Below are 25,612 nucleotides of genomic sequence, written 5' to 3' on the forward strand. Positions count from 1 at the left end.
CATTCATTGACAAGACTTAACTATTTAGTCCTCCTTCTAGAGCGTTTATTAATGAAGCCATGTTTGTTTGACCTTGAACTGTTGCTGGATTATTGCACTTGCCTACAGCAATAGCTGCTTCCAGAGAAGCTGCTCAGCAGCTGTGAGATCTGCCAGGAGGACAGGGTGTCACATTCTTACTCATTGTGTTTATTCACTAGCACAATCCAACTTTCCAGAGACATGAAAACTACTGCGATTTGACAGCGCCTATTTACTGCTTTGTGAACTTGGCTAGGCAACCAAAGTTACTTATAAACTGTGTAATCAATATGCAGATCTATTTTAAAAGCTGTGCACAGTTAGCACTTAAAAACCACACAATTTTACGCTAGTTGGGTCAAATTAATTTTATTATGCTCCATGATGAATTGCCACCAGTGCAACATCCTATTCACTGTACATTTCAAAAATTCACATACTAAAAATTTCAGTTTGATAAATGGAAAACTGAATGATTGAGAAGTTCTTACGGATTTCATACGTACAAGTGGCTAGCTGATATTGTCTATGCACATAGAGTGTTGAGATACAAAAGCCTCATGCTAGTTTGTTAATTGCTAAGGCTATCTGGACAGTCATTTAACCAGAATATATTAAGAGAGGCCTTCATTACAATGTTTAGCAACAATGCACCAGTATCATGAAATGCTATCTTCTGCTCATAGTGCAAGTGGCGGAGTGCTGAAGCATGCAGTTATGACTAACTTAACTGCCATTGCAGTCTTTATGCCTGAAATTTATCATGTACAAACACTACTTTAAAGTAAATATTAACCTGGACACCACAGTGTACTTTTTGTATGAAGAAAAAGAAATAGAAAAACCAAAAGCTTTCTTTGGCCAGTATCTACAAATCAAAGTTTTATTCAATAAGGTAACTTCAGAACTCCCCAAACCTGGAAGAGAAGTTTGATTAATGAACTGTGATGCTTAATTATTAACTATATTACAGAAATTCCAATTCTGGGAACACAACAGCTAAACATATCTAATAAGTAGCATGTTAGGAAAACTCTAGGCCTCATCTGCTTAATTTTAAAATGCCCTATATGCAATAAAAAATAAGGGAGCAGTGCCAGAAGTTATATGAAAGCCATACAAGTATTTTCCTTATACACAAGTTCTTAACTCCACTGCCATTAGCTACCCCAGGCTGCACTTGCACTTGATCCAATGCTCAAGCCATTACAGCAGCAAAGCTAGTAGGAAGTGTTTCTAGCAGCACAGGGCAATGCAAAAGTTACTGCGAGAAAGTGAGACTACCTGGAAATTTTTTTCCTCAAGTTATGTGCTTAAATTACTCTTGGAAGGAAGTTAGCATCCTCTGAATAATTTAACTACAACCTTACCTCTCCCACTACTTTTCAGCAACTTTCCTTTCTTCTCACATGACTAAATTAATTCTCTAAAGACTATGTTATAACTGGGTTAGAAATCCAAGCCGTATCATGCAGGTCCAGCCTGTCAAGATCAGGTCAACACTGGGTTTCAGTCAATACAATTCCGATAACTTAGATTTAGTTTGATAGCTTGACTACAGTCAAAGACCCAGGACACTATGCATTAACTACGCTCCAAATATGACTGACTTTAACTAAACATTCCGTGTCAGCTAATGTTATCTTTAAAAAATCTTTAAAAAAGATTTTCTACCTGAAAGTTACAGTAAGTACAGTAATTAATGCTGCAGATATTAAATACCCACATAGCATAGATTAGTATTTTGTAATAGGCAGATATGCCAATGTTTACTGCACTACAAAGTACAACTTATATAAATGTGGCAAGCTGTGAAATAAGAATCCCATTTTCCGTCCACTTACTCAAATACTATTCTTGTGAATCGGGTTCTCGATCTTCATCATAACCCTTGGTCTTAAAGCCAACATATGAAGACAGAATATTGCCATAAAGTTCAGTACTTATTCAAAGTGTATATTCTGAGTTAATGGCTTTCCAACTTTATGGATGTAGGATTGGTGTTTCAGTATTTGTTGTGTACCATAACGCAAAGACTGCAAAGTAATACCACTTATGTTTACTTTATTAGTACACCAATGTCCTACAAATTTTAAAAAGTAATTAAACATTATTGAAGCAAGCATTAAACGCAGCCCTTCAGCCTGAAAACCACATAAAATTGATTTTAAAAATAAATCAAACTGTAGCAATTGCCAGCCTCCAGTATAGCCCCCAGTAATTTACACTTCTTCATTCTGAAAGTAAGAGCTGGGAAGGAAAAAAAAAAAGACGACTGAACTTGTCTGCATCAAAGATGCCTTTACCAGTATTACAATGTAAAGCCACCCTGTTTAACTTCAGACAGAGAGTTCCCTAATTGAAGGATTTAATTACTACTGCTGTTCAATAGCAGTCAGTATTGCTACAGTTAGGGCAAGGTAATCTTCACAACTAGCTGTGCATTTTTGCAGTGATTTTGTTTTACGTAAAACATACTGCTAAGATTTGAACTGCAATGTTGTGATGTATTTGAAACCATGCAATAATATAAACCAGCCTCAATATTCATGTAGCATTGCATTTGAAATGAAGGGGCTAAATAAACTAAGAGCTGCATCACTTAAAGAACATAGTGCTATACTAGGTTTTAATAAGAAAATTTAGATACAGAAAAAGTAGGGTATGAAAATAGTGTTTTCCTTCTTGCATTATAACTAAATTACATTAAGGTTTTTGTCAGTCTCACATATTACATTTAAACTCCCTTATTGATGGAATGGAAAGTATTCACATGTACATGATCATCCAGGTGTAAACTTGCACACATTAACAGGGAGTAGCTTTGTAGAGGATTATGACAAACCTTTACAGATTAAATGAGGTATTGCACAGATTAATAAAAAAGCAAAAGGCAACAAAAATATACAGCAAATTGGTAGAACATTTACATGATAATTTTACAGAATCCATAGACAGAAAGTAGTGTTTAGTATATCATTCACCTTAAAAAATATATATATATAATAATATATGATCAATCATCCCATTCGTCATCATCCTCGAAGTCTTCTTCATCATCTTCATCCTCATCTTCATCTGTAAGACAAAAAAACCAAGTCACTTGCATGCACCGAATTAATATGACAAAAGTGTTAATGATTTCCTCCACAACTTTCTGAAAACAGAACAATCAGTTCAAGGAGGTCACAGCAATACATTTGGTAATACTCTATTTTAAGATTTCTAGACATGACATTCAGTTTAGATAGATACCGGCTGAAAGTTAAATCTAATTTGTTTCCTTTCTCACTCCTTTCCCCAGGCAGGAAAAACATATCTTGTTTTCTGCTATGAGAAAAAGAATCCGAAGTTCTCATTTAACACTTACTACTTATTACTCTTTCTTAGAGAATGTGAGAATGGCCCCCTTGCTCCAGATTGGGTTTTAAACTTCAAGGACAGATTAATTTCTGAAAGCTAAAAACTGCTTCCCCAGGTTTACTACATAATGGGATTTCTGTTTACTGTACAAGCAGATAAAAATTTTGTGAGCTAAAGTACGCTGTTTGTTGTTAACTTTATTCAGCCTCCCACTATTTTTATACGTATCATAATTTAAAAATTGTAGCCTGTTAAAATTAAACTACTTATTTGTTAGGCATTTCCTTCTCTAGGACAACGCTGTATTTAGCACCCTTCTAGTATTTAATTTATGTAAAAGTACCAAAATTGGAGATTACTACACAGGGCAGCAAATCAACAAATGATATTGCACTTAGTCAAACGGTCTGCAGACTGCAAGTGCAGTTTTGGTATCAAGGCAAGCTCTGGAAGAAAAATTTTTCAAAGCCTAAACAGAAGAGATGTAACCAAACAGCTGCACTGCAGCTACTGAACTGCATTTATTACAAGCTGGTATTTGAGAAATGCAAATCCTTTTGCAGCCTTATTTTTCCCAAGCATTGAAGTGTGAAAAGCAGATTCAGTACTAGTATGGGACTAGGCAAGTAACACTAGTTATCTGACTACTATCCAGCAGGTGGCATCCAAAGCACACTGGAAGCCACAGTTTTAAAAGCATGAATCTTTGCGAGAGCTTTGGCTTCTAGAAACAAAAAGCATTAAAAACATTCCTTCCAAAATATTTTGACAACTTATTTCATCAGACATCTAGTGCATAAAAATAGAAGTCAGTTGTAAAAAAAAAAGAAGTCTTTATAAGGATATTAACCTTGATTAGTAATTTTTAATTCAGTATTACGGCAAACTACTATACACCAGTAACTCAAAGTAGCACAAAGCAACCGTTCAACCCATCGCTAGGGGTCTGCCTAGAGCATTCTGGCATTGGACTATATGCTGAAATTCATGCTTTTTTCCAACAATATTTTATGTTGAATAGAAGTGTTAACTCTTGAAAACCTGATATCGTGAGGTCAGAAAAATTCCATCAGACTCACCTGAAGAATGAATGGCTTTGCTCCTTTTCTGCATAACTTCCATTAATGCACCCACAATTCCTGAGGTGGGTGCAGGTGTAGGTGGTGCACTCTCCTGACCATCAGATACCTTAGAAAAAAGGATACATTAGAAAGATACAACTAGCAAAACAGAACCTGTGTATTCCGAGACAAACTTCCTTATAAGATTAATGAGTTTATTTTCAGCCAGAAGGAAGAGTGAAACAGCAGTTTGTTTCTTTAGCTCAAGCTAAGTTTTAATTTATAAAAAAGTCAACCTTTTCTCTTTTGCCATATAACACAACTGTAGTATGAGCATTTCATACTCAAGATGAAATATTTCAGCTCTGACTATCACGAAGCGCTCATCTAAAGGAAAGCTTCTTAATATGGTGGTACAGGCATGACTTGTATGGCTGTATAATCATTATTTGTTTTATCCTTGGCATATACCACAAAATATTTTTTCTTTTTTGGGTTTGTTAACCAGGTCTGCTTTGGGTTGATAATCCCTTCTGAAAGTAACAGACTTTGATACTGCATACCTGTAATGGCAAATAAGTATTACCATGCCCTCACACGTTTTACATCAGAAGCCTGAAGTACAGAAGAGTAGCAAAAAAAAAAAAAAAAGTACCTACAGGCAAAATTATTTTGAAGATATTCAGGGACATCAAGAAGAAATAGTAATAGTAATAGCCTGAGCTGCAGCAGGAACAACAGAGGCATCCCTCATGGGCAGCACTTTTCCAGACACAGGCAGCCACCTTCTTACAAGCCTCACTGTTTGCAGAGCACAGGTCCAATTTAAGATGGGCAGGGGGGAAATCTAGCATTTGCCTTCCACTACCATTACTGCTGAACTCATCCCCTGTAGTTGTTTAGACGATTTTACTGAAGTATTCAGGAGACCAGCAATCTTTCATAGTTCTTGCAAAAGTTCTTTACAGTCACAATACTGTGGTATTGTCATTGTAGGATTTATGCTTAAAGCTTTACTGAAAAGTGAGAAATGAGTTTGAAACAAGGATGATTTCATGCACCAATACTCATCTATAGCAAATATGCGTTCTAAACATTTTCTCAGTACTACTGTTTAAAGCATCACTTCAAAACCTCTAAAAGTTATGATCCAGCCCGAAATAGAGCCACAAGCTACAGTTCACACTGCAATACTGTAGTCATTTGCAAGTCCCAAGGGGACATACATGAGAAACAGCTTCTACTCACGGATTTCAGCTGTATACCCTGTCGTATCTGGTCTAACAGTGCATCTCTTCCTGAGCAGGATACTGGTCGACTGTTCTGTTCTACTTTCTTTAACTGAGCTCCTTCTCTGATTTGATCCAAGAGTGCTGCTTTGTTTCCTGCAGGAACTGGAAGCTGGTGATCGACCTCTGAAGGAAGGCCTGGTGGTGGAGGAGGACCAGGAGGGGGTGGAGGAGGAGGAGGTGGTGGAGGAACAGATGACCCACTTGCTGGTGGTGGTGGCGGTGGAGGAGGGCCGGATGGTGCAGATGATGAATGCACTGGTGGTGGTGGAGGATACATCCTGTTTGGAGGAGGTGGGGGCACCGTGGCACCAGGTCTAGATGGAGGTGGGGGTGGAGGTGCTGCTGTGGGAGCTCTTGACGGAGGTGGAGGTGGTGCCCCTCGGCCTCTAGCAGGGGGAGGAGGAGGGCCCGAGCTGTGGGGAGGTGGTGGTGGAGGTGGAGGGGGTCCTCCTCTGCATGGTGGTGGTGGAGGTGGAGCTGAAATGAAACAAAACAATTTACAATTACATGCTATTCAATACCCCCAAGTCTTTCAGAGACTAGCAGAAAAAGAAACAAGGCTTTGCCTTGCTTTTTGCAAGGATCTCTGTGCTTGTGCAAATTTTACCAATTCTGGATTAAGTTGAATATAGCTGAATACAAGCTATGCTTATATGAATGCAAACCAAGCTGAATATAGCCCCTATGTCTGTCGTGTATTTTGTAGAAGAATCAACACTGCAGGAAACAAGTGCAATACGTAAAAAAACTAAAGTCACAAAACAAGCTTGGTCATTAATTTTGGTTTGGTCCTATGGTAGTAATTTTCTTCATAATCCAAGCGTATCTTAAGTTAGTGTTTCAATTTCTCATGACAAAATGCAGAAAAATTTCAAAAGAATCCTCTAAAATTTTGTTGAGCTAGGACAGAAGGCAAGAGAAAGAGGTTTTAGAAAATACACTTAAAATGAAATACGGAGTTTGCACTTTATAATTTATCTATTATTTTATTAGGGAATTACAGAGGCAGATATTTTTTGAAGCATCATCTTCTAGTAACAAAAAACCTACTAATGCATTACGATGCAGCATAAACTGACTCTTTGTCCTTTTTACTGAAAATTAGTTCCAACTATATCTTTATGGAAGAGACTGTAGAAAGGAAACAACTTCAGGGCTCAAAACAACCTCAATGCACAGGATCATTTCTATATGAAGTGGCCTGGAAATGTATTTGCTCTGCTAATGGCATTTTAAATAGCACCGTTTCATTTCCTCTTCCATTAAGCATCTAATGGCTTATGGTACTTCAGGTTGTGTGGTTGTTGCACGTAACTACTTAATAATCCAGGTCCCGTCATACAACTAAGAAAATTCACATTTGATTTCATATGCTTTGATAGCAAAAAGGGTATTACATTCAAGAGGACACTTCTTTACCTCTTCTATTATCTCCTTCCTGTTACATGCTGAGAAAGTAGGCTGTCTGCACTGGAGTAGAGAGGCAACATCCCTAAAAAAGGGATTTTGAGGAAGCAGGAGACACCGGTGCCTCAGTGCCTCTTCCCCTGCTCATGTTAGAGAAACATACCCTTCCTAAAATTACGTGTTATGTTCCTAAATTCCATAAACTGCTCTTTTTCCATTTCTTCAAAAGAAGAACAACACGGGAAGAATCTCCTCTCAAACTTCATATATTTTGCAAGAGACATGCTATCAACTTCGTGATTAACAAAAAATCCCACCACTTTTTGCCTGACATAACCGTAGTTTCCTTTTTGGCCATTGGAGGCCAGTATTTTCAAATATAACTTACTCAGCAAGCACTACAGACAGTTCTGCATTACTGAAAAGATATATATAACATGGTCATGCCGGGCCCGGAGTCTGTACTGTCCGTAGATTTTGAATACAAGGTTTAAGTTTTCCTATGGGGAAAGGTTTTATTTGCACCGTATATAGAGATATGCCACATCCAATCTGTGGAAATAGAGTTCAGCAGTTTTTTAAGGCTTGTCTGCACTCAGATGGAGTGAAATGAGGGAGGAGGAGCAAGGAGGGAGCACCATTACCTCATACTCTCTCCCTTCCCCCCCCAAACAGATGGTACAAACAAAGCAAGAAAATAATTTCGTTTTTTATAAATGCACATTAATCTGAACATGGCTATTAACAAAAAAAGTATGTAAAATCTTCTATTGATGGTACTGTCACTGAAAAAATACAACCAACAGTACTAGGGAACGGGCAGGAAAAACAAGAAAGTAACTTCTATCTGAGTAGAAAAACATGTCTGCAACTCTCTAGTCAGCATTCTGGCAGGGTGAATATGTAAGCACAGAAATTCTTGCAACAAAACACAGAAAAACGTGTTTCAGTTGAGAAAGAACACTTCAAACAGCAGTCAAGCCTACACATCAAATAACATAACTGCGGATAAAACCACTAAAATACTGGAATATTTTATCTACCTCTATCAAAAAGCACAGAGGTAGATTATTATCATGCACGTTAAAGATGAGGCAGCTTTTCTTTCAATTGCATACATGCAAGTGGCTGTAACTTGAAGTTAACACATACGTAATAGAAAAATAGGCATTTTTAAAGTATTTTAAGCTAGTCATAAGACTCCAAGGCAAGCCTTCTCAATCCAATTTTATGGTCAGCAGTCTGGGATCAACAACTCTGTAAACATTTAAACAGAGTTACGATTATATAAAGAAACTGACAGATTTCTTACTGAGAAAAAAAAAAAATCATAACTGAAATTTTGCTTGCAATTTAACTAACAAGTTTGACTATAATTTTTAGTATTGCAGTCAACCAGATGTAGACTAAGGTTTCTCAGCTAGGAGGGAAATCACACAGCAGCATGAATACTTTGAAGCATATGCTTAGATGCCAGCTTAAATACATACCGCTCCACCGTGGGGGACCTAAGGAATAAATGTAACAAGTAATTGTACCCTGAATCTGTATCTCTTCAGTCACTGAACAATTTATTCACTAGTTTCAAACTGCTATAATTTCAATGGCATTTATATCCTATTTCTCTTGAGAAGTGTTCTAGGCAAGTTTTTGAAAGTTTGACATTGGCAGTGTAATTTTCAGACTTGCTACGTTCCACTAGATAATGCATCAGCTGAGATCACATTTAAAGGTTAGACAGGCAATGACTTATTTGAGAATTTTATTGCGGCAGAAGCCTGCTCAAAACTAGTACTTTTAACTTTAAATTAGAAAAAAAGCTTTTTTTCTTTTTTAAATATTCATATAAAATCTGCAGGCCTCTAGCTGTTGCAAGGTTCCTTACACAGTGCTGCCAGGGTAAATGGGCACCACACATACACCTGTCAGACGTGTGCTACTACTATAACTGACAACAGCAATATTTCTTCAAAGATCTTAGTTTATTTATAAGATTAAGATTATAAAATAAATATGCAACATACACGGTCTGAAAAATCTACATGGAATATACTGCATAGCTTTACAGTCAGACTAAGTGTTACTGGAAATTCCTTAACTGACATAGATAAGATCCTTATTCGTTAGGGAACTCTCATGGGTCATGCATGAACATTTTTACATAGCGTATTGTTTACAGAAACATTATGAAATCCAATGCAACTGTGGTGACATGAAGCCCAGAGAAGAGAATCAAAAATTGCTCATCATCAACAGTTTCTATTCTAATCCTCAAGGCAAAAAACACCCTGCTAATTTTTACATGGAAATAAAAAGAATCCCACCTTGTCTGCGCAGTTCATTTTTAACAGCTTCCACACCTCCTGTTTTTTCAATGAAATCATATATGACCTTTGAAGTTTCTTTGTCTTTTAGTTGAGCCTCGGAAATTCCACACAGATCAAACAGGTTTTTCAGTTCTGGGTCTAAGTTGTTCACCTGCAGGTCAGATACATTAGTTTTAAATAGCTTGAAATAGAAGAATTTTTAAAAATATCGTTTGTGTTGGGGGGGGGAAAAAAAACAACCACGAAGCATGTAGTTAAAAGGAACAGCAAAGCCAAGGACATGTCTCTGGGTTGACTTTTCAGTCAGAAAGGACTATTTTAGGAGAAGTAAGTATCTTGCACAAAAACTTAAGTTTTGTATGTTTTCCCCTCAATCCCAGATCTCTCCTATTCCCTTCTACTCCAACATCTCTCTAGGTTTGGATTGTATTATAAAATCACAACTTCTAACTATTTTGATGTACAGTTAAGTTTATTTAATGCCAATTTTCACAACTTACATTAAAAAGCCTCTAAAGCTTTTGATTATTCAGTGTCTTGAATAATTTATTGAATTACTTACATCAAAACCTGTGTTTGGATCCCAACCAACATGTCCAATGTGTCTAAAAAAGCAGAAAAGTCCATTTAATCAGCGTAAAAAGGACCTTGTTAACTAAAATAACAGGACACCAAGATAACTAGAGATTACTATCAGCTTCTACCTCCAGGCTTATAAGACATTAAGCAATTCTTACTTCTCAATGCCCCACTTGAGAACGGAATAGTAAAACTTCCTTTACTCCCACTTTTTGTCTTGAGTCAAAAAGACCAAGTGGAGAAGTTATTTTCCCCCCTTAGGTTATGGTCTGTGGCAAAACATGAAGGCTCTGTGCCACCCTGTGGTGCATATGGATGGTGATGGAAGGACGGCACAGAGATCAAGGGAGGAGTTTGGCCTTTATATAGTAACTGGACCTCAAGCTACTGTCAAGGTCTTGAGTGCCAAGCAGCTGGAAAACCTCCTCCTCCCTACCATCGCTGTTTGTTCTCTCATCACCCTTCTCCCATTCCTCTTTCAAAGAAAAGTCAGGACTGTTTTCAGTTGCCATATTCCTAGGCTTTTCACATGGCTACTAAAGTATTATTTGATGTGACGCTATAATCAACTAAAAAGGCTGAAGAGTTTGTGCCCCTCCAAGCTACTTCATGCAACTGCTGCTGGCTATAGAAGACAGAACCACCATGTTACCAGCACTCCATGTTTTGGGTTTCTTTTTGCCAACGGCCAGTTCTAGAAACACAATGCAGTCTTCAGGAAGTCCAATTCAGAGTTTTAAAAATACCAGGTGAGCCGTTAGTAGCCAACACAGTCTAGACTAAGCTTGTCAAATTACAAGGACTGTTTCGCTGTCCTTATACAGTGCCTAGCACAACAGACCTTGTATTCTTGCTTGGGTCTGTTAGTACCACCAACAGCACAAGTTTTCTTCATGAGATTACTGAAGCTCAATGATCAATTTTAGTCTTGGTATAACTATGATCAGTTAACTACTTAGTTTGAGGGGCAAGAAGTAAAAAATCTGGTTTAAAAATGACATTATGCTACAGAAAAGGCAAAAAAGGGAAGCCTTCTGTTTTGCCTAAATATTTAAATGCCTTTTGGTAGCAAAATATAGGATGATTTATTGATTACAGAATTCTGGATGTTAAGCTAGAGCTTGCTTCACATAAATTAGACACACATTTCCTAATACATTACAATTGGATATGAGACTATGTATTAACTGGCATATGAAAGTTGACAAATTTACCAGCAAATACAATCTTACCCATGTATCTCTGCATATCTGTGCAATTCATTATGCCCTTTTAAGAGGTTGTGAGCATACGATTCAGAGCTTAGTGTACTTAATTGATATTAAAGTTTATATGGAGTAGTGTTAGCATTACTTCTCATTTATTTTTCATCCTTTAGAGTAAAGTAAGTTACTTGTACACATTGACTGTAACACATTGATTTCAGATGTGTTACAGTCTTACCAGGTAACTGCAACTCTTATGTTATTTAAAACAATGCATACAGCAAGAAGTTATATTAATGTTAAGTATAGTTTGATTTTTTTTTCCTCACACCACTTAAAGTCCACATCTGTCTAACAGAAGGCATTTAAAAATTCTGTCTACTGATTGCAACTTTGATCCGGCATAAACAAACAGTGACAGTGTTGATCTTCAGCAGTATCACAGCTCAAGTTACATACAAGTTATCCTACTGGCATATTTGCCTAACAATACCAAACACCAATTCCCATATGTTTGTACAAAACCAGCGATTAAAGTATCTTACACAGTAAGATGACACTTAGCTGCACTCTAACTAGACTTTAAGCTGAACAAAATAGGCTTTCAATCTTCTTTTGCAAAGGTTCACCACTTAGAATTTAATGTTATATTTAATGATAGGGGAACATATCTTTTGTTTGAACTTCATTAAATATTTTATCATCTTATTCTCAGCTTTTCTAGGTCTCCTTTAATATTTTATGAGTGCATGTAGTGCTTTGCAATGGTCAGAACCTGATAGACATAAACAAAGTCTCAAACTAATTTTACATCTGCACTGCTATACAACACCTTCCACAAATTCTGATCAGAGATAAGACACACTAATGCAAATCATTATTTGCAATTGTGTCTGCATATGCTGAAGTCTGCATCAGTAGAGCTACAACAGTGACCAGCTACCAATCGCTATTCAATTTTCTTTCTTTCACTCTTCCTCCTCCTCCTTTTCTGCATTTTTCAGTTTAAGTGACATTAACAGATGCAGCACTTCACTGATACTCAGATCAGAAAGAACGTGGTTGATGTCCGAATTGCCTAAGCACAGTCTGGTTAGGGAAACATTTTAGCCCATCTCTCCTTTTACGTTCTGTCCACTATCCCATTTTACAGAGCAATCTCTCAAAACACTGTGCAGGAACATTACTGTAACTGGTAATACCAGCATTACTTTTATGGCTTTTTATTCTGGGAAGGCATGTCAGTGGAAGTGATGCAATATAATGGTTCAAAAGAACAAGACATTCACTTGGCATGTAAACCTCACACTGATTTTCTAATACTTCACAGAAACTGATCTTTCCAGCAACTAACTCAAGCTCTTTAAATTCCTGTCACTTTAGCAAATAAAGTACACTTATTTTAAAAGGCAGAAGATTAAAATACCAAACTATACTTCAAGAAAACAATAGTTAATTCAGTAAACTGACCAAACCCAAGTTTCATGAAAGTGAAGCTTAAAATGATATATCATAACTATTCTAAAAGCTTGAAGATAAATAACAAACAATACTAGAAAAAACCAACCCATTCCTAAGAGGTGTATACATGCATGTTGTACTTTCATCACAAGATATGGGTACTAGCCCATATACCAGAATAAGTAAGTTTGTAAACAGAAAACTAAAGATAAAAATATGGCTATGTCATTTCTGTTGTTATGACAAACCAGGACCACATGTATGTTTCGTATGACGAAGCACAGCTAAGCAGGCACAGCTGTAAGAATAGCAGTGTTAAAAGAGTTGACCATTGAGGCTAAACATGAGTCTGCACTAAGCTGACTACTTCAATAAGACATTTTTATGCAGCTAAATTGTTTTCTAAACTATTTTAGGATAGCAAGTTACTTTTTGTTTACAGTTGTGGTAAACTCCTCACCTGTGTATAAACTAACTTGCTTTTAAATCCCACAACATTCCAGCTAGCATTCACTGTAGTTCAGGTTACACACAACAGTCACACACTCAAGTCTTGAGCGTTTGCAAGTGTAATTGACACAAAAAAAAAAAAAAAAAAAAAAAAAAAGAGAGAGAAAAAAGAAAAAGAAAAAAACCCCACCCAAACCCAAACAAGTCCTTACTGGAAATTAGATGGCGTTCCAATATCTGCCTTTGTCAATCTTCTCTTTTTAGTTTTTCCTTTCTTCTTTTCTTTGGCATATGAAATATTGTTGACTTGTGGAGTATAAAATCTGTTAGTTGTAATTTCTGGGTTTTTGATATCAACAGTTGCCATTGGTAGATTTGGGCCTGTGAAGGTGAAGTACAGGATTTTTACTATCGTGTTTCAACAAAGCCATATATAACCTACAAACTTTTTTTTTTGAGTGGCAAAATACTTGTACTCTAGCCATAGTTCTACATGCCACATGCAGCTGGCTGGGTTCTGGATGTCAGAAACATAAACTAAGTTATTTGCTGAAGAACCGCCCCGCCCCCGCAATGTTGCTAGAGCAGAGCAGTGGCAGAAAAATTTTCTAAACTAGAATTTGATTTTTGCAACGTTGGCAAAGAAATTAATTCTAAACTAAAGAGCTTTCATGGGCACAGAAAACATGGAAAGAGCCACATTAAGGTACAGCATAACTACAATCCTAGACAAGATTAAAGAAGTGAGTGCCATACACAGTAACACCCAGCACACCACTACCTTGGCAGCACAGTAAACTGATCTTAAAGGAGAGGGAACCTGCGCTTAATAAGCCCCAAGTGGGAATGCTTTCTGCCCTCGCACAGAGAACTAAAACATCACAAGAACTTCAGAAGGCTGCTCTGGACACACTATTGTCTCAAATATATGACAATATCTGTGGAACTATTCAGGATTTCTTATTTCTTACTCTTTGACAAGTTTGCAAAATAAAGTCCCACATAAGAAACAAAGCTTGAAGAGCAGTGACAGTAAAAACAGCACCAGAAATAGAAATTAAACACTCAAATTATGAATTATGCTCTCAAACCTTGTTCTTCATTATAAACAATTCTGAATTACTACTCTCGTTATTTAAAATGCATCTGAACTATACTCCCACCCATTTTAGCATTTTAGTATTATATTACTTGCAAATACTAGCAAATAAATATTCCTAGCATGTTTTCCACTCAGGTTTTTTAGTTTTGACAGAAGAGAACCCTTGACATAAGTAAGTGATAGTATGTTTAAATACTAAGAGGCAGTTTATGCATTTTTCACACATATATATACACACACATGTATATGCGTATTTTTAAAGAAAACCTGCAAAAAGGGTAAGTAATCTCATTCTTCCAAAATTGAAACTAAGCAGTCAATTTAAGACCAGTTTGGCCAGAAATAGTTTGAAAAGCATCCTCCACTCCGCTGTGAGTTACTATCCAATGTTTAGCAAATCAATTAAAAGAAGACTCAAACATCCAGTCTTACTGGGCAGATGATAAAAATGTCTAGTTAGACTTTGATAAATCTGAACCTTATTTTGAAATTATTTTTTTGTAACTTCATTTTGTGTGGATAATTCGAAGTTCTCTAAGCATTCTGAAAGGACCAACAAGCCTTAGGTTTCACAGTCCAAAGTCCGAATCAGAAAGAAGAAAGAGACAATACAATAGATAAACTCCAAACGTCAACTATGTTAACACCTCAGTGGGAAGCACCTAGTACTGGCCAGAACAAGAAACAAGAACAGAAACAGGACACTGGGCTAGACAAAACTCATCTAAAACCATATGACAACTCCTACGTTTCTGTAGGAGTCTTAAAGGACAAGATTTAAAACTGCACTGAAACTGCAGGAAGAATTTCTAAAGTGTTTTCTGCTAAGCAGAAATGCTTTGATCTAGAAATGTTATGATGTAGACAACTATCCTTTGAGAATACCAAAAACCAAATTGACCCATACAATCAAGCAAAACAATTTGCACTCTTACAGTTACATTTAAGTTAGCATTAATTCACTAATTGCCAAATATTATCAACCCAAAACTTAACAAGTGGAGCTAAGTGAATCTTCAGGATTAATTGAAAGTTAGTCTTAATTTCATTAGATTCAAAAACAAAATAAAAAATACTGCAGGAGTTCATTTTCACTTTAATCACCTATTATATTTTCTCACCATTACAGTGATATTTGTAATTTCAAAAGCTATATTGAGGTTCAAAAAGAAACATGTACCTTAGCACTTCTAGGAAGTTCTTGATATTCTTCTCACAATTCCTAACAGTCTTTGAAATTACACCTTTTTGCATGTAAAATCCTGAAGTAACCACACAAGGTTTTAACCATGTAAAGCAGCAGCCATTTGCAAATTGAAGTTTTATTCAGCTCAGCTGAAATTAAGGACTGATAGCCTGATACTAATTCCTTGATACTAATAATATTCATACCAGAGATCATAGTAAACTCTTACGGATGAAAATTTTTCTTACCGTCAGGTTTAGACCTTAGATGTCCATGAGGGATAAAAGAACCTTGGAAAGAATTGTACTCTTCTAGAACTGCCATATTTATATCCAGTAAAATTTTTCCCATCATAAGACATGCACCTTCCCCATCAGGTATAGGTAGCGCAAGAAATGAAGATGAGAGAGGCATATAGAGCTCATCATTAGGAAGTACCTGACAGTACAGTGGCCTTAAGCATCCACTGTTACCAATATCTGTGACATCTTCAGAAGGGGCTCCAGAAAATGTAGTACAGAACATTTTGAAATATTAATTCTATGAAATTCTTTGTATTTTATTTAGAACCTCTCTAGGCATCTGTCTCAGACTACAGACAGCCCTACAATAAATGCAAACTGTTCTAGTTAACATCTGAAACAAAATTCTGCCACATGGTTCCTAAAGATTCCCTCAAAACCTAATTCTCTGACAAATCCTTATTTCATCCAGAACTTCACTAAGAGGTCAATTCAACCACAATAACTCTTCTTTATTTGCATAAAGAGACCTAGCTATTACAAATGAGTAGAACATAAATCCCAGGAAATTACAGACTAATACATTTTACATAACTGTTAATGCCAATTTGATTTTAATCCTGCAATTCTACAAAAAAAAAAAAAAAAAAACTTAAATCTGTACCATTGAAAACGTCATATGAAAAGACAGAGTGTTTTTTCCATGCACCTTCAACGTATGCAGAAAATCCAGACAAACAAGCCCCACTAAAACAAAATTCCCCGCAGTATTTCAAGCATAGATCATGTGAGTACAGAAATGTGACCGTTCTTCTTTTCAGTTTTAAAGGTTAATTATGCATTGATACCCAGTACAAAAAATCAGGTGTTCCATTTTTTTTTTCCCAGTAGAATTTCACTGCATATGGAGAGTAAAACAAAAATTAGCTGATCCTACAACAGGTTTTTTTTTCCAGTTACATGCTGACAGTATATAGCTTCTCTAGTCTGAATTCCAAATACTGAAATGCAGAGTCTGTGTAGAGTATAACGACCTGAGGCTATAACTCATACCCTGACCACAGAGGGCATGACCACACCTAACTCTTTGCCAGCAGAGAAGCCAGGCATTATAGAATTTGACAGAATCAGAAAAGGAAAATGGACAGGTTGTGAAAGAGTAGTGGATGTCTCAGGGAAACAGTTTACCAAAAAGCAGAGATGCTCAGACCTTTGACTAGTGATTATAAACCTGAAACATTGGGCATAGACCTGTATCTTCCACAGAATATTCAGGATAAAGGCACAGGACCAATTAATGCAAGTTTAGTATGCGAGTATTTTTCTCAAAAAACTGTTGTTGCCTGGGGCCTTATGGGATGAATTATGGAGATTATTTTAAGCACAAAAGTTTTTGCAGGCTTAGTTTTTACAGGTTTAGTTTTCTTAAATCTTATTCCAATCACAACAGCAAACTAGACAAATTGTTTCTGTTACTGTTGGTAACATTTACAGTAGCGATAAAGGCTATATTTTTTGTGGAAGGTGGCACTACACAGTCACCACTGCTGTATTCCTTCCCGTCTGCTCTGCAGATATTGCTATCAGGGATGCACTGTGTAGGTGAGCAGAAACAAATGTTGCTCAAGAGGCAGAACAGTTAAAACCTTCTGAAAGCTCAGAAAAGCTGGTAAGATGATCATGGATGGTATTACTGTGATTGTTTCAAAACTAAACAACCCAGTCCCAGTTGAAGGAATCGATACTAAAAATGCCTCGTCTAAACTGATGATTGCCTGAACTTCCTCAAAACTCAGTATTTATGGAAAAGAAAGAGTAATTTTTTTGAGAAGTATTCCACAGCGGGGGGCGGGGGCGGAGGGGAGGCTTTATTTGGATATAAAAGGTATCAGTAGTTCCCGTAATTCAGGATTAGTTAAGGATTACCTATTTTGGTGACCTACCGAGATGCTTGGATGTCTTGGTTAGTACAAATTTAAGACTACTTCCTCAGGCCATAAGGGTACCTCAGATGATCAGTTGACTATACCCTTGCTAAAGCAGCAAACTAACAGATACGGTGATATGACCTATGATCTGGATCACCAAAGAAATATCACAAGAGAAATCACTTTTTAACTTCAGTGTGAATTCAGAACCACAAAGACTCCAAACTTGATGTTCATTGATGTGCATTTTTCACTTGATTTTAGAATAGATGGTAAAAAATTTTTGGATCCAATTAATACATAGTTTTGACTCCTTCCATCAATTTAATGGGAGGATCTCCTGAGGAACCTGTATCTTCATGCCAGTGAGATGTATTCCTGAGAGGCAAATAGATTCAAATAATCCTTCATGCAAAAAAAAGTTTAATATTGACAAACATATGACATATGACTGAAAGGCTATGTTACACGGTTAGCCGGATACACTGAAATTGAAATTCTATGGATGTTTTATGAAAACTGTCATCATTATGCCTGCCTTTAGACAAATAGGCTAACTTTTAATTTCAGCATTCATTTCTGTATAGTGATCCTATATATTCATATTCTGAAGACCAAGCAGCAAATGCAATGTACAGAGTTTTCTTCTCAGTTTAAGCTGAAGGGCCTCTGTCCTATTTGCAACAAAACATGCTCCTCCAAAAACATTCTTTACAAATGCCAGCTAAGCCACAAATCTTTCAAGCTACAACTAAACAAATACCAAAGAACAGAAACAAAACAAATATACTAGCCTCCAGAATAAGAGTTTACTGCTTTTGCCACCACATGACTACCCTGAACAAGTCCAAACCAAAGCTATACATAAACAGTAAATGACAGCAGAAGGAAAAAAAAAATGCAGTGATTCATGCAAAAACCTTACCATTTGGTGGGTCTCGTCTTTTTTCTGTTGAAAAAGAAAAAGAGCTATTTATTCATAGGTATCACAGGAAAAATTCATTCTAAATTTTAGTTTCTAGTGAAGCTTTCAATGACCTTGAACTCAAACTTAAGAATCTATTAATATCCTTAAAGCCTACTTGTTGTGCAGTTGAAACAAAGCATTACAGAACAATAAAAACCCAATCTTAGACAATAAGCACTGATTTCAAGTAAGCAAACTGAGTAGGACCATAAGGAAACAGCTACTGAGTTGGTTTCAGACATTTTGACTCCAAAGTAAGGTGAAATATTAAAAAAGCAGCTGTTTTGGTACAACCTATCAAAGCAAGATTTTTGAAGCGTTATGCTTTCTCATGTCCACTGAATGAGACTGTTCCTTCATTTTTATCTGAAATATAATTAGCACTTTTATACAGTATTGGTCTCCCAAAGAACCTAAAATATATTATAATTATTTTTGGTTTTACGCAAAGTAAATAGGACACAGAGGGGCAAGACACTTCACCTTAGTACTAATCTGATATTCTATTCACAATGGCAAACTGTTTCACAGACCATGAAAAATTTGGCTTGATGATTTAAAATGTAGTTGTAAACATTTCACATCTCAGTACCCTCAGTCTATAATAATAAATTCTCCTTTAAAGGAGATTTCCCTCACTTACTGTTAACTCCTATCCACCACATTTACCTACCCTGCAACCTACCACAAATAACATTTACTTACCCTGCAACCATCCTTCAGAACCCCCAGTACACAGTCACACTATTTGTGTACCTACACACACACTGTTAAGAATTTTGGAGTTTGTACTACTCATATGGGCAAGCAGTTTGTCACCTCACCACACAGGAAAACATGGCTCTATAAGGAAGGCTGTACATCCCTCCTTTTCAGATCTGGAGTATCTGAAATCTAACAGGGACTCCCATGAGTTTTGTAGTAAGAATTTGTAACAGACATTTCACTTTTCAGCCAGTCCCAGAAAAACTGCTAACTTATTATATTTTTCCAGACACAAACATAAGGGGAAGGGAGAAGGTGCCTCCACAGATGGTACTGACCTTGTCCTAGCAATATTTAGAAAATCTACAATCCTAAGTGTGCAAGGCAAGTCAGCTGATCTTCAGGTAGGAATAAAGTACCTGTCAAGGTCATCAAACCTTCAGAGGAAAGCGACCTTGAGAATGAACTTTTGCTGCACAAGCCTTCTAAAGACAGACAGTTGCCTCTTGGCTCACAGCATATTAGTTTTAGACACAGAGGTGGAGAACCTCTGCAAGGGAGCCTCAGCAAAAGGTATCAGGTCTGAGGGGGAAAAAAAAAAAAAAGCTTTTTGGCCAAATACTGTGCTTTCCTTTCCTAGATTATTCAGTTTAAGAAACCACTGATACGATTTTATTCAACAACTCAAAGACAGCAAAGGAGAGTGCAGGACTGATTGCAAGTCATTTGGCACAGGATGGGAAGCTGGCAAAAGCTAGAGGTATTCATAGGAAGTGTTAAGTGGCCTTGGGCCACATCATGAGAATCCATTACAATTTTCATTAGAAGAAAGAGTTCAAGAAAAAAGATAGTGGAAAACAAAGCAAGACATTTTAAACACTTCCAGTATTTTTTGCTGGGTATATAAAAGATTAATTTGTGGCCCAAAGATACTAGATCTGTTTTTCTGTGGTTCCCACTTCTGACTAGAAAATATGAACTCCTGTTCTGAAGTGCAGATGACCTGACTGGAGAGTGGCGTATTTCTCCTTTTTTGAAAATGGAGATGCCTGCTGATCCAAAACAGATCAACTTCACCAGCTACCTATGTCCAAAAAACACAGCTCCCTTCAATAAGTATTCCTGGAAACAAGAATGGTCTCTGCTGAGACTTGAATCCAATGCAAGCTGAGCACTTCAGAGATGCTTTTGTCTCCCAGGCAGCAAAAACGAAAGCTATGACCAAAGATGAAAAAAAAAAAAAAAGCTCTCCATATTAAGTATCCAGCTTGAAGCTTATGAAGTGCGTTAGGAAGGGCATCAGGAGCTAAAAGCTTGTGGAGGAAAAAGGCAGCTTCAGAGAGGGCTAACAGAGCTCCCACCCATGAGCTATAAGCAGTCCATACAAATTAGTCAAGAAGCCTCCTACTTCAGAAAGGCAGTTAAGAACAAGGCTCTGTTCTACAAATTTCTGCTGCCCTTCCATGGCTGAGTGCTCAGCACGTGAAGAGGACACTTGTGTGTGTACACACATTAACATTTCTGAGGTAAGATAATAAAAATGAAAACTAATAGTAGCTACGTGCAAGAATACCCGAAGTGAGAATGTACTGCGCTGACAAACACTGAGAAGAGAAACAGTGTTCACCCTGCTTACCAGGGGAACTATCTGGGATCAGTTCAAGAAATAAATGGAGGGATTATTTAAGTAAGTCTACCAGAGAAATTAACTAATTATAGTAATTTCTTCCTAGCCTAAGGTTAAAAATTTAATTGACTTTAAAAAAAAAAATTAAAAAAAACAAATCAGAATTTAGCTAGATGAAAACCAGCCTGATTTTAAAAAGATTAAGACAACACACCAATAATTCTTCCTCTGCCTTTCTCCCTCATTCTATTCTCTATTAGATATTTTGTACATATGCAAGCTTTTGTATATTCTCTATTTGGAGCCAAACTTTCACCTGTCTGGAACTCCAGATGCACTTACTCAGGAATTGTCTGTATACTGGAGTGCATTTCATGCCGAGTCAGAAAGAGCAGAATACTGTTGCCTCTTCTTGCAGCTGTTAGACAGTATTTTGTGTACTAATCTCGGCACCAAGTTTATGACCCAGAACTGCCATTCTTGCTACCTTCCAACAACATAAGCTTTCCATAAGACTCCTGGAAAAGTCTCCTAGCAAGCCCTGAATGGTGTAACAGGCTGCTAATTGATCACATCGAGTACTCATTTCAGCTGAAAGCATGTCAGGTGGCATTGCTATGAAATGAAACATATTTTGGAAGGCAAGGGAGTAAAAATCCCATTAAAACAGAAAAGCTTCAAACCAGACTATTACCTCTGTGTTCGAGAAGTTAAGATGCATTAGAATACACACACACAATTTATATATACATTATAAATAATATACAACTTTTATATATCATTTGTCATATATAAATCTATGTATAAATTAATGTATGTTTTACATAAGCATGTATATATAAATAAATAAATATATAACACCAACAGCAAATCAGCTTTGACTTGGGCAAGTGCAAAGCCTGTTATTTTAGAAGCACAATTAGATACAGTCGCATCAGTGACAAATACAGAACTCCATCTGCTGGCTTGACCAAGGAATCTCTATGATTGTTTTCAATTCTCGCTTTGCAGCTCTTACCAAGAAAAAAAAACCTTGGAGTTTTTTGTTCTGGCGCTGAGTTTTTTGGGTGTTTGGTGTTTTTTGGGGTTTTTTTGTTTGTTTGTTTTTTGTTTTTGTTTTGTTTGTTTTTTTTTTAATTAAAGTTGTTTTCAAGTTGTAAGTGTTTGGGGAGAAGGAGTTGGTTGGTTGTTAAAAGACAATGTATGGAGTAAGTTCATCCTACAACACAAGTTTGAGCACACAAACCAAGCTCCAGAAAAACTTACGTGGTCCTGTGAAAAAAAACTCTATGTGGAAGGACAGAGGTGAACCTCTGTCCTGTGAACAGGCGGTTTGACTGAACCACTATTTTCAAACAAAGTTTGCTATGGCCAATAATGCAAACACATTTCCTGCAAAGTCATGTCTGTGCACTCTAGCACTGTTTTAGACACATAATAGAGTGAAACTTCAGTAACAGGAGATGTGAGCTGATGCAAAATTACTTTTCCACAACAAGTATGAGAAACATTATTAATGTCACTTCTTAATGACCCCACTTCTTCCCATGAAACCCTATGACCTTATTCTAATCCTGAGCAGAGGGAATCTTAAAGAAGCCATTTAAGCTTCTGGAACAAATACTCTGCACCTGAGTCACCATACCTGAATGAAATCTAAGTGAATACATATAGATGGTACCCAAGAACACTTGTAAGGATGGCACTCCAAGATGAGGGCTTCCTCCCTTTACATTAGTCTACACTGCATTGCCAGTGCCATTCCATTCCAGAACGGGCTACAAAACCGCATCCTGTAGCTTGAACACAAGTCCATGCTACAGCTTACAGCAAGCCTGAGCACATCCATGTGTTCCCAGCCTATGTTTTATATCACCTTATTCTTCATGGACATATGGCTGTCAGACAGGCAAGTTGTTTATGGTCTCCCTGGAAAAGGACCAAGACAAGATCTGTAGGAAGCCTGAGCTTCCTTTAAAACACTGACCATGTTCCTAAGGCATCTTGCAGCTGGCAAAAAGCATGCTGCGCTTCAGACTGTCCTTAACAGCACAGGACAGTATAGGCACATTATGTCTTCTGTTCTTGGCCTCCACCAAGATCACTAGTTTTGAATAAAAGATATTTTGCTACTAAATGCTGGACCAATGCCAAAAATGCATTCACATGAACTACTAACATACCAGATGGTAAAATCTTTGTTACAACCCACTTGGGCTGAATTTAAACAAATCAGTTATAAACAGCCCAGAGCTAAAAGAGGTTTTAGTCAAATGTGAAAACAGCTTACAGAAAGATTTCTGGTTTTCCCACTGACAGCTTACCATTTCTTCTTCCTCCTGATCTATATTTTCAAACACCACAACCTTGGAGTCTCAGCTTACAAGGAAACTTACAGCATGGAGCACCAAGATAAGTTATTTCAGAAAAAGATTATTTTTGCACAATAGAGAAGAGAAGCACGCTTTAATAACACAATTACTTCTACACATAAACATGGCAGTAGTGCCTCTAGTAGCTCTCAGACATAGAAGCAGCTTCCTGCCTCCCCCCAAAACAACATAAAGAAGCCTGAATTTAAGATTAATTTGAATATTTACCAGATTTTCTCTGCCGTCGTCCAAGTAAATCTGTTACTGTTTTGCGGAATAGTTTAGCTTCTTCTTCATTAGCAAAATTAAGACCAACTTGACATGTCTGAAAAACATTAATATTCCCCCACCCATGACTAAGAAAATGTTTCAAAAGCTTTCTTAAATGTCTTCTTACACCTTCTGATTGTATAATCAGAAAAAATCATCACTACAAATTTGGAACCAAGTCTTAGTGAAACATTCTATCTTAGGAATGTCTGTCTACTAATCAAGTTTCTAGAGATCATGGCTAACAAATTTGAGCAAAATCCTGTAGCTTGAAATCAAATGGGGGAGGGGAAAATTTGTGCTTTAAGAATATATGATACTTCACAAACATCATATCCAAGTCAAAATGTAATTTCATTAAAGGGAGTTGAAAATAAAGAACTGCATTTTATGCTTCTGTCCTATGGATTAAGTTTTCTAGTTGAGATACCAAAAAAATCCTTTTATAAATAAGCTTAAAAAGCTTCAAGGAACACTGGTAATATTGTACTTTTATAAATAATTTACAGAATGAAATAAAAACCTCAGTTATATTAAGAAATGCTACTGTTCAAATAAAAGGCATATTGAAATAGGTATTCAAAGACGTTGAGACTCACATCTCCAGCAAAGGTATGAAAATATCCTCTAGGGCTATTATATACAAAGTTATTGTACAGCTCCTGCTCCCACAATAATTTCCCATCCTGAAAAGAAGAAAAAAAAAGATTTTGAAAAACTTAGATGAATTGCGGAGTTTAGCTTCTTTCACAATAGAACCTATTAAGAGTTGGAAGCTGCATGGTGTTAAGCATCTACCTTGCTATTAACCCAATGAATGAGCTCAGTCAAAATCAAAATATACTGGGACTTGTATATACTGGAAGAGCTGTGGAAGACTATTCCATTAGGTCACTGTGTTCTGTTCAAATTCCTGGATGTTTTCAAAAACCATCCTTTAAGTTCTACAATCCTGCAATAGCGATACTGGGAGCAGTAAGTGACCAGTGATAGGAATACAGTGATAACAAGCAATAGCAATAAAGGAGACTTCCAGTCTCCTGTTGCTATCTCAGGTTTGACTTGAAAACAGTTAACTTAAAGGGAACAAAAATCTCACCTTTTTAAGAAGTTTTATACATTTAAATGGCATTATAGTTCAGCACCCAAGGAACAGGTTTCTCACTAAGTCTAATAGTCAAGTGACCAAATCACAAAGTCAAATTGCCAGCGCCAACTGGCAATTCTGAACAAATCTGAGAGACTTCAAGCACTGAACGCTGATAGACAGTGAGCTGTTCCTGGCTGCAGAGATAATGGGAAGCTTTCCAAAGCCTCAGCAAAGTCAGTAGGACTTCCACTTTTCAGCATCATTTTTGTCATGAAAACACATCTTGGACACTTCATCTCTTAGTTCCTACTGTCTTGAGTAAAATATTGTAAAAGGACAAAGATCTTTACTATGAATGTATATATTGTGGAGGGAAAAAAAGAACTTCTTTGTCCTGCACTTTTCACAAGCACTAACACACTAATCAAAAAGACTGTTTCCACCTGTACAGAAGACAGCATCTATTTTGTTAGTATCACCCAAAGTAGTGACACCCACTAGAATTTTGATAGCTATCCATCTCAGTGACACTATACTAACTTTCACTAGGTTTGACTAATCAGATCTGTAGAGGAGCAAGAAAATTGTATCTGATATTTATTTCCATCCATAAAAGCTGACATCTATGAAATAATTTAAATTTATAATACCTGAGAAAGTTGCACTTGCCTATTAATAAGCACTGTAATTGCACCACTTAAAGCACAACCATTTACTTGAGAATTTCTATGAGTTTGTAGTTATGACCACCTACACTCAATTCAATTCAAAATGGAGAATGAATACAACCAAGCTTAAAGAGTCTGAAAAAGAAAAAAAAATGCTTACCTTAATGTCAAATATTCTGATAAAATACGACCTCTGCGGATTGTCCTTTACAAGGCAAGCTACACCACAGCATTTCTTTGACCACATGGCATTGCGATCTGCTGCATATATTTGAACAACTGCTGAAGA

General features: G+C 36.8%; 1 protein-coding gene across 2 annotated transcripts; it reads right to left on the reverse strand.

The window, feature by feature from the left end:
• Positions 1-374: 374 nt before the first annotated feature.
• WASL (Wiskott-Aldrich syndrome-like) lies at positions 375-25,612 on the reverse strand. Of its 2 annotated transcripts, XM_009575228.1 has the most exons (11): positions 25,484-25,612; positions 24,165-24,251; positions 23,524-23,620; positions 18,550-18,573; positions 13,379-13,547; positions 10,034-10,076; positions 9,469-9,622; positions 8,635-8,652; positions 5,694-6,214; positions 4,464-4,572; positions 2,636-3,099 (listed from the first exon to the last, which is right to left on the reverse strand). In XM_009575228.1, exons 1-11 carry the CDS (start codon positions 25,568-25,570, stop codon positions 3,038-3,040), a joined length of 1,371 nt encoding a protein of 456 aa, XP_009573523.1. In that variant the 5' UTR covers positions 25,571-25,612; the 3' UTR covers positions 2,636-3,037. The 2 variants fall into 2 exon arrangements, with proteins under 2 accessions (XP_009573524.1, XP_009573523.1); XM_009575229.1 differs by lacking the exon at positions 8,635-8,652 and having other exon boundaries at positions 375-3,099.

The sequence above is a fragment of the Fulmarus glacialis genome, unplaced genomic scaffold (genome assembly GCF_000690835.1).
Source record: "Fulmarus glacialis isolate BGI_N327 unplaced genomic scaffold, ASM69083v1 scaffold14793, whole genome shotgun sequence".
NCBI lineage: Eukaryota > Metazoa > Chordata > Aves > Procellariiformes > Procellariidae > Fulmarus > Fulmarus glacialis.

Bases quoted from the DNA above. Each gene is read 5' to 3' on its own strand.
- WASL (XM_009575228.1), bottom strand. From the start codon at position 25,570: ATGTGGTCAAAGAAATGCTGTGGTGTAGCTTGCCTTGTAAAGGACAAT. The intron at 24,252-25,483 runs GTAAGCATTTTT...TCTTCTTTTCAG, and splicing joins TCAGAATATTTGACATTAAG to GATGGGAAATTATTGTGGGA. The intron at 18,574-23,523 runs GTAAATATTCAA...CTTTTTCAACAG, and splicing joins ACGACGGCAGAGAAAATCTG to AAAAAAGACGAGACCCACCA.